The following is a 16,067-nucleotide window of genomic DNA, read 5'->3' on the forward strand; positions in this document are numbered from 1 at the left end:
AGATGGGTATGTATTTTGGTATTTTTTATCCTTTCTGATTGCCTCCAGGTAGATGTGATCAGGAAATGGGCTTCCCTTTTCACTCTTCTTCTTGAGAAATTTCAAGATGCCACTGTTGGTTGTTTTGACTTAACTTAGGATTTAATTTTTGGCTTATTTCCTTTTTTGCCAGCTTGTCCCGCTCCACAATCCCCGTTCAGGCCTTTTTTCCTAGTTATAAACGGGTCAGGGCCAGCTGTGGCCGTTTGGTTTAAATTGGAAACTGTTTAAATTTCAAGGAGATCTGTGCGCATGTGTAGTAGAACCCTCCAAGGGTGGGGTTGGGGTGTCCACTAGCTCAGGTACCCCTATAGTCACCAGAGTGGAGGTGCACAGACAGCAAGGGACCAGTGAACAGCTACCAAAAGAAAAGAACGTCCACATCTTTATCTCCACGGTTCTGCCAAGCATCTGTTGCCACTCCGATCCTTCTCCCGCTTGGTCTCAGCCAAGATGGCGGCTCCTGGAGCAGCTGAGCGTCTAGAACTAGAAAGCAATGGATTTCTCGCTTCTACCACAAATGCCTCCAGCTGTAAGCCTTCTAACCTTCTAAGTATTTCTTTATATGTGGTTCAGAGTTCTGGGACCATCACCTGAGCCTGCTTGGTTGGGTATTCTGTGTTGTTGCAGGCGGAGGTCTTTATTGCACTTCCACCCGATCTGCCATCTTGTTTGTACTCTGGCTGTACTTCTTCCAGCAAAGATATGTTTGTTGTTTTGGCAGTCCATGGTGCTTTCAGTATTCTCCAACACCATAACTCAGATGTATCAAATCTTCTACGATCTACTTTATTCACTATCCAACTTTCGCATGCATATGAGGTTACTGAAGATACCATGGCTTGCGTCAGGAACACCTTAGTCCTCAAACTTGGATCTTTGCTCTTCAACACTTTAAAGAGGTCTTATGCAAGAAGGTTTGCCCAGTGCAGTAATGTTGTTTGATTTCTTGACTGCTGCTTCCGTGAGTGTTGATAGTCGATCTGAGCAAAATGAAGTCAATGACAACTTCAGTCCTTTTCCGTTGATAAGAATGTTGTTTATTGGTCCAGTAGTGAGGATTTTTGTTTTCTTTACATTTTGCCCATACAATTCTTCAAGTATTTCAAATTGAGGCTTGAGGGTTTTTTTTGTCTTAAGTTCCTTCAGCTTTAGAAGTGTTGCATGTGTTCTTCCCTTTTGGTTTTCTAACTCCAGGTCTTTGCCCATTTTGTTAAATATTTGACTTGATTTTTCAAGCTGACCTTTGAAATTTTCTATTCAGCTCCTTTACCTCCTCATTTCTTTTATTTGCTTTAGTACCTTTTTGCTTTCTCCCTCTATGATGCTCTTGATGTCATCACACAACTCTTCCAGTTTTCGAACCTTAATGGCTAATGTGCCAAATCTGTTCTTCAGATGATCTCTAAATTCAGGTGCGATATGTTCAAGGTCATATTTTGGCTCTCATGGATTTGTTTTCATTTTCTTCAGCTTTTAGTCTGAATTTGCATGTGAGCAATTGATAGACTGTTCCATCGTCTGTCCCTGGCCTTATTTTGACTGATGATATGGAGCTTTTCCACCGTCTTTTTCCACAGATGTATTCAGTTGATTTCTGTGTATTTCATCTGTTAGGTCCATGTGTTTACTTGTCTTTTATGTTGTTTAAAAAAGGTACTTGCAATGAAGATGTCATTGGTCTTGGAGAATTCTATGATGTGATCTTCTGCATCATTTCTTTCACCAGGACTGTATTTTCTACTACTGCTCCATCCTTTTTGTTTCCGACGTTTGCATGCCAATCACCAGTAATTATGTCTTCAATGCATGCTTCATCAATTTCACACTGAAGAAGTTGGTAGAATTCTTCAATTTCATCCTCACTGGCTGTAGTGTTTGGTGTGTAAATTTGAATAATAGTGGTATTAACTGGCCCTACTTTTGGCATATCGACCCTATCAGACAGCATTATACTTCATGACAGATCTTGATACGTTCTTTTTGATGACAATTGTGATGCCATTCCTATTCAATTTGGCATTCCTGGAATAGTAAACCATCTGAAGAACAGATTCAAGATGGCCAATACCTGTCCATTTGAGCTCACTAATGCGCAAGCTATCAATGTGTATGTGTTCCATTTCATTTCATTAATAACTGTAACATGTAATGTATGATGTATGGATCTTGGAAAATTTATAATTTTCCGAGATCCATACATCATACATTACATGTTACAGTTATTAATGAACGTTTACAGGTGTTTCTCTTCATTTCGAGTTGTGGTCCATCAGCAGAGAAAGGTCCCCTGTCGGGGTCCAGCCTCGACAGGGAAGTTTGGTTCACAAAGTATGGAGATCTGGCGGTGAAAGAGATAGATAAAGAATGCATACAAACCCCTGCTAGAGAGTAAGATCCCCTAAGAACTTGATTGAACCTCATCATAGTGATCCTGCTTGGTCACCTTAGAGAAGGTGGTGGGCCAGCAACGTCTGGCGCATGGGGATCCCAGCCGATCTCCTTCCTCCCTGCCTTCCTCGGATGGCGGCTGTTTATGCTGGACGTGTGGCCAGAGATGGGTAAGGATCACGTGGAACCTCAGCAACTTAAGACAGAGCCATTGCCATGCTGTAATGAGTTTCAATGACTGGTAAGACTGAGGAATTCGCACTGACCGCCTAAGACAGGCAGCGTCCCTTAAACAAACAATAAATAAGGAGGATTCGGATGCAGACCGTGCAGACCCGGTCAGGAGGCCAAGCCCCTGTGGGCCCAAGCGTTGTTGACCGTCCAAACCATAGGCTCTGAAGATCAGACTTTAGCTACCTAGTAGACATAGCAAACTGTCCCTCATCTGATTATTCAGTAATGCTTGTCAGTAATCTCATACATGAGCCCTGGATATCCACAGACAAATGTAAAAACTTCCCTGAAAGCCGAGACTGTAAATTCCAAAAAGGCAAGTTCCCCCCCACATCCAAAAAAAGAAAAGCTAAAGAGGATAGAGAGAAACACTGTTAACTGATGATATATGGAGGGGATAATAATCAATGTAATGAAACAAGCTATATGAATGGTTGAATGTGAAGCTGATGATGTGCCCTGTAAACTTTCACTCAATCTAAAATAAAAACATTTAATTAAAAAAAAAAACTTTAAAGAGGTCTGGTGCAGCAGATTTGCCTAATGTAATACATCATTTGGTTTCTTGACTGCTGCTTCCATCAGTGTATATGGTTGATCCCAGTAAAATGAAATCTTTGACAACTTCAAAAAAAAAAAAAGAATGCACACAAAGACGCGACGAGAGACAAAGAGACACCCTGAAACCAGAGTGGATGCAAGACTGGCGGGCAGACTCTGGATTGCAGGCATCTTGGCCCCTGCAGGCAGTAATGCACACAGGGTTCAGTCTGCACCCCTCTTTTATTTCAGGGAGGGAGTTTACACAAAGGAAGAAGGGGATTATTAAGACAGGGTAGAGAAGTGAAATGTGATTAATCGTTCAAAACAGGACACCATGATTTACAGGAACAAATTCTAAAACATACATCGCAAATTGTCTTGATAATCTATCTAACATCCTTAATTTTCCAGAAATTCAAGCAAATTGTTATAAATTACCTTTTAGGTTCAAATCCTAAGGCAATGACTTGAGGTTTCTCAAGGCTAATTAACATACCAATAGCACCTAATCTCCAATGGGCAAAGGTGAGAAAAGGATTCAAAAGGTCTGGAAGGAGTCCAGCTGTTTCAGCTACCTGGCTCAAGCCTTCAGGAGGAAGAGGGACACCTGGGGAAGATTAGAAGGGCTGACACTATTATTCCTTAAACAATACTCCAGAATTCGCCAATCTACTTTGAGTGAATTCCTTGGGCAGATTGTCACCAGAGCCAACCAGCAAACTTGCCTTTGGAACTTGGGGTTTTTATATTTATTGTACATGGATACTAAGAGCTCATGTATTAAGTTAATATCAAACATAACTGAATAATTTGATAAAGAACAGTTTGGACATGCTTGCCAGGTGGCCAGAGTTTGTTCCTCAGAGAGATTTGTTTCCAGAACCTTACGCACTGCCAACACAGTGGAGACATTAAGAGAGGCACATAAGAAACCGTTTTCTCAGAAGCTACAATTACTTGAGTTAGAAGCATAGAATGAATAATAAGACCAAAGAAAATTATACAGAGGTAGCCCAACAGTGAGTTTATAAAAGCTAATGAACGTGGGACGTCAGGAGGTCACTTCTTTGGGCCCTCAGGGTCCCTGGCTAGCAACACGGAGTCACCGTGTTGGATTTTCGTCCATGACACAGGGCCTCAACATCTCAGCGATTGCGGTCCCCAACAGTCATGGTCAACTCCACCTGAAGGGTTCATCTTCCAGCACTGTATCTGACAATATTCTGGCACTCTTCATCGTGTTTCAGTATTCTGGTGCTGACAGTGTGCCATTGCTTATTCGTAAGGTCTTCAGTGACTAAATATTCGAAAGTAGTCTGTCTCTCCTCCTTCCTACTCTTTGTCCTGAAGCTCAACTGAAACCTTTCCACTGTGTATGACCCTGCTGGTATTTAAAATACCTGTGGCATAGCTTCCCGAATCACAGCAACACACATAAGCCACCACAGTACAACAAACTGACAGACGAGTGGTGGCTGACAACAGCTGGCTGTGTGAATCTAGTGACGTCATCTGAGCACCACCTGTGTGCCAGGCACTGTGGTAGGTGCTGAGCACGCAGTGGGGGATGAAACAGCTGTGTCCCTGCATCAGAAGAAATGTGTGTGAGTCTTTATCCAAGTTTTAGAGAAATCCCATCATGGACATCAGATGGTTTCTCATAGCATAGTTAGCATTTTAGAAAGAAAATCTGGGAAATCCCTAATGACTTATCAAAGCCTCTGAAGCACATCCAAAGCATTGAGCATTGAACTTTGTGTCTTATACAAAACTTTTGAGGAAACATCAGGTTGTTTTTTGGTCCCCCCAAATAACAGCTTTAGTGAGACCAAATTCCCATGCTGTCATACTCAACCCTGTAGGGTCAGTGGTTTCAGTGCATTCAAGAGTTGCGCAGCCATCATCCCTGACTAATTTTACAACATTTTCATGGCCCCAGAAAGAAACCCCACACCTATTAGCATTCACTCTTCCTTTTCCCCTACTCAGGCCTGGGTCTTTGAGTTGGCCTGTTGTGGACAGTTTACATCAGCAGAATCATAGCCACTTCTTTTCTTTAGCTTTTCATAGTACATTCATGTTGTCATATCTGTCAGCTCTTGTTCCATTTCATAGCTCAGGAAAACACTCCTCAGTGGAGTTCTTCTGATTGTTCACTTGCTCACCACTGGCTGTTTGGATGGTGCCCACATTTTGGTTATTGTGAATATTTGTATAGATATTTGTTTTAATTTCTCTTAACCTAAGAGTAGAATTGCTGGGTTTCTGGAGAATGAATGGATTAATAGCTTTGAGACTTGTAATAAGAAAGTTTTGTCTTCCTAAAATGAAGGGATTAGATTAGATTAGAACCACATTCTTTTTTAGCTTTAACATCCTGTAAATTCGTCAATCACTCTGCTTTATGTTATGCTCTGTAGTGAAGGAGTGGACTACCATGACTCTGGGCTAAATCTAGCCTGAACCCTGTAATTGTATAGCCTGTTGGCTAAGAAAAATATGTAAGAGACCCGAAGTGTTAAATGGGTACTGTGTGGCCCTTTACAGAAAGTATGCCTATCCTATTTAAATGGTTTTCACAGCTGTGAGCAAAGATAACACTTTAATCTACTGCGTTGCATCTTTTTGTCTTAGGTAGCAGTCAGTGCTGGCATTGCTTAAATCCTCTGTGTGTGTGTGTGTGTGTGTGTGTGTGTGTGTGTGTGTGTGTGTGTGTATACAAATGTGTCTGTATCCACATGTGTCATCTGCATACTGAGAAGGGCAGCTTGGTAAACGTCCACTAAGTGAAAAGACCTTGGAACCACCTGATGAAGCAAAAACTGGACTTGTGTCCACGCCCTTCATTGTCCTTCTCAGTGTCAAGTCAGCATGTTTCCAACTTCTAACAACAGTTTGTCTGGTTTTGAACTTACATAAATTGAATCGTCTTGTTTATACTCTAGTGTGTCTGGTTTCTTCCTCTCTGTACTGAAATCCATACTTTTTGTCGCTTGTACTTGTAGTTTGTATACTATACCAGTTGTGTAACTGTTGTACAGTTTATTATCCATCTTATGTCGATGAGTACTGAAGTTGTTCCCAGTTTGTTGGTGCGGTTGTTCTGTGCCGTCCAGTCCATTGTGACTCACAGCGACCCTGTATAGGATTTTCAAGGAGTGGCTGATGGGTTTGAGCTACCGACCTTGTAGTTAGCAACCCAGTGCTTGTCCCACAGCATCACCCCAGGTCTTAGTTTGGAGCTAGTATGTCACTATTGTAAACCTCCTTGTCTCCACCCTGTCATCAGATGTGTGCATGTTCACCTGTTGCCAGACAGTTTGTAACGGGACCGAGCCAGTTGGCACTCCCGGCAGCAGTGTGGAAGTACTAGTTGCTACGTATTCCCACCGGTCCTTGTAAATAAACATTTTTTTTGTTATCATTTGATACTCACACACACAACTGGGGGGAGAGACAGGTAGAGTGTTGTCAGCACTCGCTGTTGGTTCCTCTCAGTGTTCTTTGGGTTTAGTTGTCAACGACAAGTTGTCAACCTGTTTTGACACTGATTTTGGTTTGGTTTCAGCGGCCCAGCCCAATCCAGCTTTACTCCCCGCCCTTTATATTGGCCCCAATCAAAGACAAGCAGACTGAGCTGGGAGAGACATTTGGGGAGGCCAGCCAGAAATACAATGTGCTCTTTGTGGGCTATTGTCTGTCTCATGACCAGCGCTGGCTTCTGGCTTCCTGCACGGACCTCCATGGGGAATTACTAGAGACCTGCATTGTAAATATCGCTTTACCAAACAGGTGAGGAGCCTCAGTCCTTGTGAATCCACGTCAGCTCTTTCCTCTGATCTTTTTGTCTAAATGCAGTGGGAATAGTGTGGGCAGGGTAGGGACTTATCTTTAAGTAATATCTGACTCATTTGGGAACCCTCTCCCCCTTTCTTTGTAGATCACGGAGGAGTAAAGTATCTGCACGTAAAATCGGACTCCAGAAGTTATGGGAATGGTGCATAGGGATTGTTCAAATGACGTCTCTACCCTGGAGAGTTGTGATTGGGCGACTGGGGCGTCTGGGCCACGGGGAACTGAAAGGTGAGAGATTCCGGAAACAAAGGGAAGGGGCAGGTTGAACTCTTGTCACTGACTGTCTGAGAGAGAACACGCAGGAGCCGCTGACACCAAGAATGTAGACTATGTCCTGATGCCTTTATATCGGGCTTCCAACTGGTTCAGCCCCATACTGAGAAATTGCCTTTCCATGCCAGATAGATGGATTCCCTCCCAGTCTACAGTTTCCAGATTCCCTCCCAGTCTACAGTTTCCAGATTCTAATAAAGGCCCTTAGAGATGACCTCACCTGAGGATCACAGTAAAATCTAGATTCGGATTCAGTCTGTGTGGAGTAGAAAGGCAAATCTCATTGTTTTCTTTTAGCATTAGAACAAATTATGCAAGATGAAGCCATAAAACAGTGTTGAGTTGAGGTCTTGTTTGGTGGCTCCTGCATTTGGTCATGCTGCTTGCTTCTGTGTCTCTGGAGGATAGGTGCCCCCCCCCCCCCCCACACACACACACAGAGAGTTGTGCTGCACAAAGCTCAGCAGTAGTGGCCGATGGGAGCGGGCTTTGTTCACTTTGCCAGTGTCTGACATTCTTCAGCTTGAAAGACTAACCTCCCCTCAGTCAGGTACTACCATTCCTTGTGACGGAGCCTGAGGCCTGGCCCATTGGCAGCCTCATGCAGCAGGCACTTCTAGACAGCTTGCAAATGAATGAAACATTTATGAGAAGCTCAGTACGTGCAAACTGGGTTTTATTGGTCTATGTAGCAACAAGTCTCACACTTCCCATTAGCCTGGGGGTCAGCTCTCTTTGAAGGGCCCGGGTCAGCATCAGCGGCTCTGCCGGCAGCAGGGTCACTATGCTACTAACTCAGCCACAGAGAGTTCCAAACCAGAGAGGTAGCTGCACTCCAAAAAGATGGTTTACACAGTTGGACTGGGGAGAAGATTTGGCCCTTGGACTGTAGTTTGCCAGTCCCTGCATGAGAATTACAAGAAATTCATATCAGGTTTTTGTGGAACCTGGCAGGTAATACCAGCCACACAGCTACAACAAATGCATGAGTGAGAGATTCCGGGCTTAACAGCTGCTTATTCAGATAGTATGTACTCTTTTTAGGTTATCAGTACACACAATTTTTAGTACTAGTTTCATAGACCAATGGAGGAAAAATACATCCCTCTTTACAATTTTTAGAAGACCAGCAGCTTGAAGGTATAATTCAGTAGGGATTTCTGTCTACCTCCCAGTCTGCTTTGTAGTCAATCTGACTGTTAAAGCCTTTGGGGCTATTCTTAACCCTTGGGAAAATACAGTGGGGGTGGGGGAAATGAAAATGTAATCTAGTCACTGGGATTAAGGCCATTCCCTTCCTTGTGTTGTTTGGAGAGGGCACTTTGTATTTTGGGAGGTGTGCAGATGGTGTTGGGGGTCAGGAGGAAAGGCTACTGCGCCCCAACTCTTCTCTGTGCTGTTGCACACCGCAGTACACTGTGGTATCAAATAGGAACCTCATCTCCGGCATGCACATCACTGCCCTTTCCCCCCTCAGAGAGTGTGAAGCATGAGCATGGTATTCTGTGGTTTAAGCATGTTCTATCTCCTGCAGTCTGAGGTGGTTCGGAATATGGAATCACATTCCTTCACAGCTGTTTCTTAAGGAGAAAAACAGCTTGTTTGTGTGGAGTGACCACCACCAAGGCAGTCAACCCCACGTCGTGGAGTGGCATCCTCTCAGGAGCTGTGTGTGCCCGCAGCTCCCACTACAGGGAACTCCACCTTGTGTGTATTCAGGAAGGTCCTTGGACCAGCCCGGGTGCTTCCCTACCCTGGTTTTTGGATGACACCCAGCGCAATGAAGAAAATTGTGTAATCTGTATGGGTCATTATAGGAGTAGTAGTCTTGTGCTTGATTTTTGGGAGCAACTAGGTGTCAAACAGTAAGGTCTCCTTCGTCGAGAGGAGGTTAAGCCTGTGGAAGACCATATCCCGTTAGGGCACTAGGGAAAATACAGTGGCCAAACGCTGAAAGCTAACATGAGGATGTTGGGCGTGATGCTGTGGTTTCATTTCAGATTGGAGTATCCTCCTCGGAGAATGTTCACTACAGACAATCAGCAAACAGCTCAAGGATGTGTGCCGGATGTGTGGCATCTCTGCCGCAGACTCTCCTGCTATCCTCAGTGCCTGCCTGGTGGCCATGGAGCCCCAGGGGTCCTTTGTAGTGATGCCAGGTGAGGTTCCTCCCATCTGTTCCCATCCCATCCACAGACCAGGGCAGCCCCTCTCTGCGAACAGATGGATGCTCGGGTACAGAAACAGAAGCCATGTGATCCTCTTCCAAGGAAGGCAGTTGATCCTTTCTTACCTACACACAGGATTTGGGACAGAAACCATGAGCTCTTAGGGTCCTGGCCGAGGACTCTGGCTCGACCCTGAGTGTTTAGTGTGTATGCAGGTCATCCCCCAGGAGCCGCATGTCTGAATGTCAGAGTATGGATGGAGTCCTCACAGGCACCTGACTCAGCGTCGGCTCTCCCTATGGGGTGTGCACTGTGGGGTGAACCAAAACATTGTGGGTAATGGATGTTTAAAGGTCTGGCTGGTTTTAAAAACAGCAACAAAGCATCGTTGTGTAGTGTTTTAACTGCTGGAACCATCCAGAAATTTCATTGATCAAATCCAGACATCAGTGCCATGGTGTGGCTGGAGATGGGATGATGGACTAGACTGACCTCGTTATGCACACTGAATGTGAGGAGTTCTATTAGTTGAACGGTACCCTTCCTATACTGCTGTATTTTTCGAGAGAGCAATCATTTATAAATGATGAGCAACCATAGGAGAAAAGAAAGTAGTGGAGAGGGGAGGTTTGATTATGGAAATAGCTCTCACACCTCTAAGTAATTCAGGCCCACATAGGACTTGACCCAGGCTCGCTGTACCTCTCCCGGGCACAGTGAGTTTGTGCGGGCATAGTTGTGTGCTTGGCCAATGACTTTGAAGAGAGTGGCGGCCGCGTCACATCCTCTTCATATGGCCTTCTGGGGTGGTCACTGCTACGTGAGAGCGCTGACGGGACCCTTTCCTCACAGATGCTGTCATGATGGGCTCTGTGTTTGGCCGGAGTACTGCGCTCAACATGCAGTCGTCTCAGCTCAACACACCCCAGGATGCTTCCTGTACACACATCCTGGTGTTCCCAACATCCTCAACCATCCAGGTGGCTCCAGCCAACTACCCCAATGAAGACGGCTTCAGCCCCAACAATGGTGAGTGCTTCAAGCTCCATGTTGTCACTCAGTCCAGGGCAGGGGTGCATGAGGCTACTCCAGCATAACACACAGCAGGCCCAGGGCGAGGGAAGGGTGCAGGAGTTTTGTCTTGTGGTCCGTTAAAAGTAGAAAACAGTGTTCACCTCCTGTCTGGTAGTGTCTGTCCTTCAACAGGTTCATCTTCTCTGACACACATAAACAAGCACTGCTCCCTGCACTTAGTCCACAGGAGTCTCAGTGTTGTCAGCCAACTCGTGGACTGTCCTCAATGGACTTTGGGAGTGTGAATGTTCAGTGGGGAATGAGAAAAATACCCAATGTCATATGTAGTAATATTATAGAAAAATACTGTATAGGTGATGGGGTTCTAGGTCATTGTTATACTGTCAGTTTTGTCTGTGAGCTTGCTTCCTTCCTTTGTTAATGTTGAAGAGACCTCTGAATGAAAAGACACTTGAACTTGGTTTAGTCACTGAATTGCCTCATTTAGCCACTTTGCCAGGCTTTCTGTGCCGTTGGAGGCTACATGGTTACCAAGTGCAGACCGGTGATTTTCTTTCTTTTTCTTTTTCCCCTAGATGACATGTTTGTTGACCTTCCATTCCCAGAGGATATGGACAATGATATTGGCATATTAATAACTGGGAACCTGCATTCATCTCCAAACTCCTCCCCAGTCCCCTCCCCAGGTTCTCCTTCTGGAATCGGTGTGGGCTCTCACTTCCAGCATAGTCGGGTAAGGTCAAGAAGTCCCCTCACTCACCGGGCTTCTTGGTAGTCTTGGCGTCAGTGAGGAGGGAGACTCAGTGATTAGAAAGTGAAGGGAAGCATTTCAAGGAAATATTTGTCAGAAAAGTAGTCTTGTTACAGCTCCAAAAGTCTTTTTTGATTAATGATGGGTTTTTTGTTTGGGTACTTGCTGCTTCCCATTTTTTGTTAGGTTTTTGACAAGTTAGTTGAATAGCCCTACGTGTGTGACGTGTGGCGTCAGCATGGCAGTGAATAAAGAACAGCTTGTCCCGGTGCTCATGTGTGCGCCGACAAATGAGAGCGTACAACCAGAGCAGTGGCCCAGGGGCGTCGGTGGGGCCCGAGAGGCTCTGCTGGGAAGCTACAGGAGTCGCTCACATCACCCTGCTGCCCGAGGGCCTGGACGTTAGAAGGTAGCTGTGTCTACTCTCTGACCTGGACAGACAACACTTACTTACAGGACCACCTGTGTTGTCATTACTGAGCTCATTGTAGGTCAATCTGTCAAGGGAAGGCCGATGGAACGCTTGTTTGGGTTGTCCGTAGGTGTGCTCCATTTCCTGGGTCACAACAATTTATTGAAAGGGAAGAGGCAAGTGGACTGCAGCTCGCTTACTCAGTGACGTTGGACTTTGTTTTACAGAGCCAGGGCGAGCGCCTCCTTTCCCGAGAGACTACTGAGGAGCTGAAACAGCAGCCGCTGGCTCTCGGCTACTTTGTGTCAACTGCCAAAGCCGAGAACCTCCCACAGTGGTTCTGGTCATCATGTCCGCAGGCACAAAACCAGTGCCCCCTCTTTCTCAAGGTTAGTCTGTGGTTGTCTTGGGACCTGTCCTCTTCTTCTTCCCAAGCATCTTCATTAGAGAATGTCCAGAAACTCACACTCACCTTAGAACCTTTTCCCTAAAAGAACCCAGAAATGGATTTTGCACCAACATTTGACAACATCCTGTGTGTGTCAGCCCTCTGGGTGAAGGTGCACAGCCCCGCCTTCAAGAGACAGTCCCAACGAGGGAAAAATATCGCCGTAGAAGTCCAGAAATAATTCAGTCTCTCATGGGGGAGGTGTCATTGTATTGTTACTCTGTGATGTAATATAACAGATACACTCAGAAACCTCTGCTCATGGTGGTAAGGTAACACATAAGAAAACTGGTTTAGCCTGAGAGACAGAGGCTGCACAGGTGAAGACCCTGAGTCTGTTTGTGTAGAATATGGTCCTCGTATAATCTCATAAAGTAGGCACATGTCAGACCGAGTTCCATTTACCAAACATTTGCCACAAATGTGGTTCCTAAATACTATTTCTCATTCCAATGACCAGAGCTCTTTGAAGAAACTGGCTGATTGTAGAACCTGGCCCTCTTGTATCTTGAATATTAAAGATTTACTAGGGTCATTTCCAAGGATCCAACTTGGAGGGGCTGTCAATGACAGACATGAGCATATCCCAAAAGAATGAGAGCAGTAGATGGAGACAAACCCTTGGGTTCATGATTAAACGGCTAAAACGTTAAGTTAGCTGGACACACTTGACAGGAGGCGAAGGCCTGTTGGACAGCCAGATACCGTGCTCCAGCACTACCCTAGCTCCCAGTTCATGGGGCAGAGGAGGCTTAAGAAAGGTGTCCAGCTGGAATCAGCTACAAGCCAGACCTCACAGGGCGCCTGTTTTCATCATGGCAGTGATGGACCAAGGGCCTTCAGGACTGTAATAAACTTCATTGTGAGAGCGCAGTTCTGAGACGATTGTAGAAGCCATATATGGGGGAAGACCTGATGTACAGAGCACAATGGTGCTAACTGTGGAGGCTTGGTGATATGGTACATAGGACTTCCTTTTCAATTACGCTATTTTGTTTTTATGATGTCTGGCTATTTCTATTAAAAAATACATTTTTTAATGCTTAAAAAACAGCATATTGTTTTTCGACTCCACGAGCTGGAGATCTTTGGGCTCACCTGTTGTTTGCATGGGCAGCCAGGTAACTCCTACGTGTGTTCTTTTGCCAGGCGTCACTGCATCACCACATTTCGGTAGCACAGACGGACGAGCTTCTCCCTGCCAGGAATTCCCAGCGGGTGCCACATCCCCTGGACTCCAAAACCACCTCCGATGTGTTAAGGTAGAGTCACACCTGGGCAGTGTAGGAGGGGCTGTAGCTGGAGACTCTGTTGCAGTTCTACTCCTTGAGTCTAATTTTTGTTGGAGCGGGGGCTTCAGGGGGAGGTGTGTACAAACACAGTGAATCAGAGCAGCCTGAGCTTCCCGTTTGAAGGAGGCTTCTCGTGGCTGAAAACAGAACTCTGACCGTGGGAATGGAGAATGAGAAGACTGGCAGCTTGCTTCACCCACCTCTCAGAGCTGGGTAGTAGTGGTCTTGCGCTTCAGCAGGGCACAGACATTCTTTATACTCCATCAAAAAACAGAGCTGCTTTTTGTACCTCTGAAATGATACGGAAGTGGCCGGTAAAGCAAGAAGCTGACAGCCACAATTCTGGCTTCCTGGAACTGTGGGTGACACGGTCCTCCGCAGCCATTGCCCGTATAGGGCTGATGATGAACCATCTGTTGAGGTGCTGACTCGCTGCCTGTGAGTTCCAGCCCAGAGCAACTCCCATTTTCTAATGATGGTGTGCCGTGGACTCATAATGTAACCCTGTATAGGGTTTCCAAGGCTGTAAGTCTTTACGGGAGCAGAAAACCTCCTCTTCTGTCATGGAACCGCTGGTGGTTTCAAACTGCTGACCTTGAGGATAGCAGCCTGACTCATAACCGCTACCAGAGCTCCCTCTATTTTCTAATAGCCCTACTAAAACAGTGATAGTAATTTTTGTACTGTTCTATTGAATTCTAGCAGTGTTCCATTCCACTGAGAGTCAGAACTGACCTGATGGCGCCAGACATCTAGAATAAGACAATATTCTGTGCTTGTTTAGAGCCGACAAGTTGGTTCCAACTCATAGCGACCCTCTATTGGGCTTCCTAAGAGCTGATGGCAGTCCAGTACATCAAAACCACAACGCCACAGCACGACTCCACTTCGTACTTGGGGTTCACCAGGCTCCCTCCTTAGTCGGTTGTGTGAAGAGCAGCAGCAGGCTGTGTGTTCTGACTGGGCCTCTGTCTTACAGGTTTGTTCTGGAGCAGTACAACGCTCTGTCCTGGCTGACGTGCAGCCCGGCCACCCAGGACCGTACCTCCTGCCTCCCTGTCCACTTTGTGGTGCTCACTCAGCTGTACAACGCCATCATGAACACACTCTAGTGGACAGGCACTCTTCTTCGGGGCTGGCGCCGAGGACCCGCAACCCCCTTCGTCTTTTCACACCACTCCACACATGTCCAGGCCCAGAGGGACTCACTGACGCTTCTTGGGGACCTGGTACCTTCCCCAGGCCTGACTTCCGCACCACGGGTCCCATCGTGGCTTTTCAGAGGGAAACCAGAGAGCGCGTGTCCTTTTTGCACAAGAGTCTGTCCTCAGTCTCGGTTTAAAACCTGGGCCGTGTGGCCTTTGGATGAAATCCTCAAGTTGGTGTGGTCTGACCTGCAGAACCCGGGACACGTTGTAAGACTCCGAGCCAGCTCTAGCCCCCTGGCTTCCTGCGTGCTCTCAGGCCCGGGCCAACCACAGAGCCCAAGTGGAGCGATGAAAGGGCTGGAGACATCTTCCGTGTGTTAATTTATTTTAAATTGTTTTGTCATCTGGGTTTTTTGTGATTTTTATTTTATTTTTTTTTTACTTCGTGAGGACTGGGTACAGTAGCTAAAGCCCAACTCAGATCCAGCATAGACTCTCTGACGTAGGACAGCGAAAAAGGAACACAAACCAGTCATCCTCACGACAGCCTGCCCGAAGCCAGTAGACGTGGCTGGCCTGACCCTCGTGTCTCCTCCCACTAGTTCAAACGGGACTCATGTACATATCTCACAATCAAGAGCATCCGCTCAGAAAATCAGTTACAAATAGGGTGAAATTTTTGTGGACCATAGGAATATGATTTCAAAAAAAATATTACAACTCACCATTAAATTAGTACTTGAAGTTGAGCCTTCGTGGGACTTTTTTAAAACACCTTTTTCAAGCATCAGTGGCTGATTGAAGTATTTTATGATCCTCATTCCAGGCCCCCTACGGGGCTGTCATTAAGACTTGGGAGTGGTTTGGTTTTGTTTTGTGTTTCTGAGGGGAGGTGGGCATGGACCTACCTTCTGTCAGAAGCTGTGCCGCTCGTCATCTGGGAGAGAATCGTGCGGATTTTAAAAGTTCTTCCAAGAGACTTCCACGTCCTGGGTATTAACAAAAAGAAAATGGAAAAAAAAAAAAAAAAAAAAGGAAAAATGTAATAATTGATATGATTTTGTAAAAGTATTTTTCTTGAAATAATCTAACGTTTAAAACATTATATTGAAAATCCAGTTGTGTGGTGGGAATCTGAGCGCAGAGAAGTGACTTGTAAATGGTGGTTCTCTGTGCCCCGCTCAGTGTGGCTTGCACCATGTACAGGCGACAGATGTGCTCTATGACCTTTGTATGTAGCGTGTACAGTGTAAAATCGACGACAAATATCGCAGTGCTATTTTTCGTAATCAGAAAGGAAAGTTCTCCAGGCCTTTTGAAGAGCATAAAATGATGAAGATTGTAAACATGTACAAAACTATCTTGGTGAGAAGACAAAATTGTAAAGTAGGTATTTGTAATCTTTTACCACTTTGGGGTTGCTTTTTTTCCCGGAATTCATCAAAACTTTGATTTTTTTTTTTTTTTTTTTTTTTTAA

At 45.5% G+C, this 16,067-nt stretch overlaps 1 protein-coding gene across 1 annotated transcript in view; it reads left to right on the forward strand.

Annotated features, from left to right (window-relative positions):
• The window catches only part of MED13L (mediator complex subunit 13-like), a 367,925-nt gene extending 353,372 nt beyond the window's left edge, over positions 1–14,553 (forward strand). Inside the window, exons 24-31 of the mRNA XM_006865509.1 lie at positions 6,776–6,999; positions 7,148–7,290; positions 9,336–9,494; positions 10,356–10,532; positions 11,114–11,271; positions 11,929–12,090; positions 13,299–13,411; positions 14,421–14,553. Coding sequence (XP_006865571.1) covers positions 6,776–6,999; positions 7,148–7,290; positions 9,336–9,494; positions 10,356–10,532; positions 11,114–11,271; positions 11,929–12,090; positions 13,299–13,411; positions 14,421–14,553 — 1,269 coding nt within the window. The remainder of the gene's footprint in view (positions 1–6,775; positions 7,000–7,147; positions 7,291–9,335; positions 9,495–10,355; positions 10,533–11,113; positions 11,272–11,928; positions 12,091–13,298; positions 13,412–14,420) is intronic.
• Positions 14,554–16,067: the final 1,514 nt, after the last annotated feature.

This window comes from Chrysochloris asiatica, unplaced genomic scaffold (assembly GCF_000296735.1).
Source record: "Chrysochloris asiatica unplaced genomic scaffold, ChrAsi1.0 scaffold00078, whole genome shotgun sequence".
NCBI lineage: Eukaryota > Metazoa > Chordata > Mammalia > Afrosoricida > Chrysochloridae > Chrysochloris > Chrysochloris asiatica.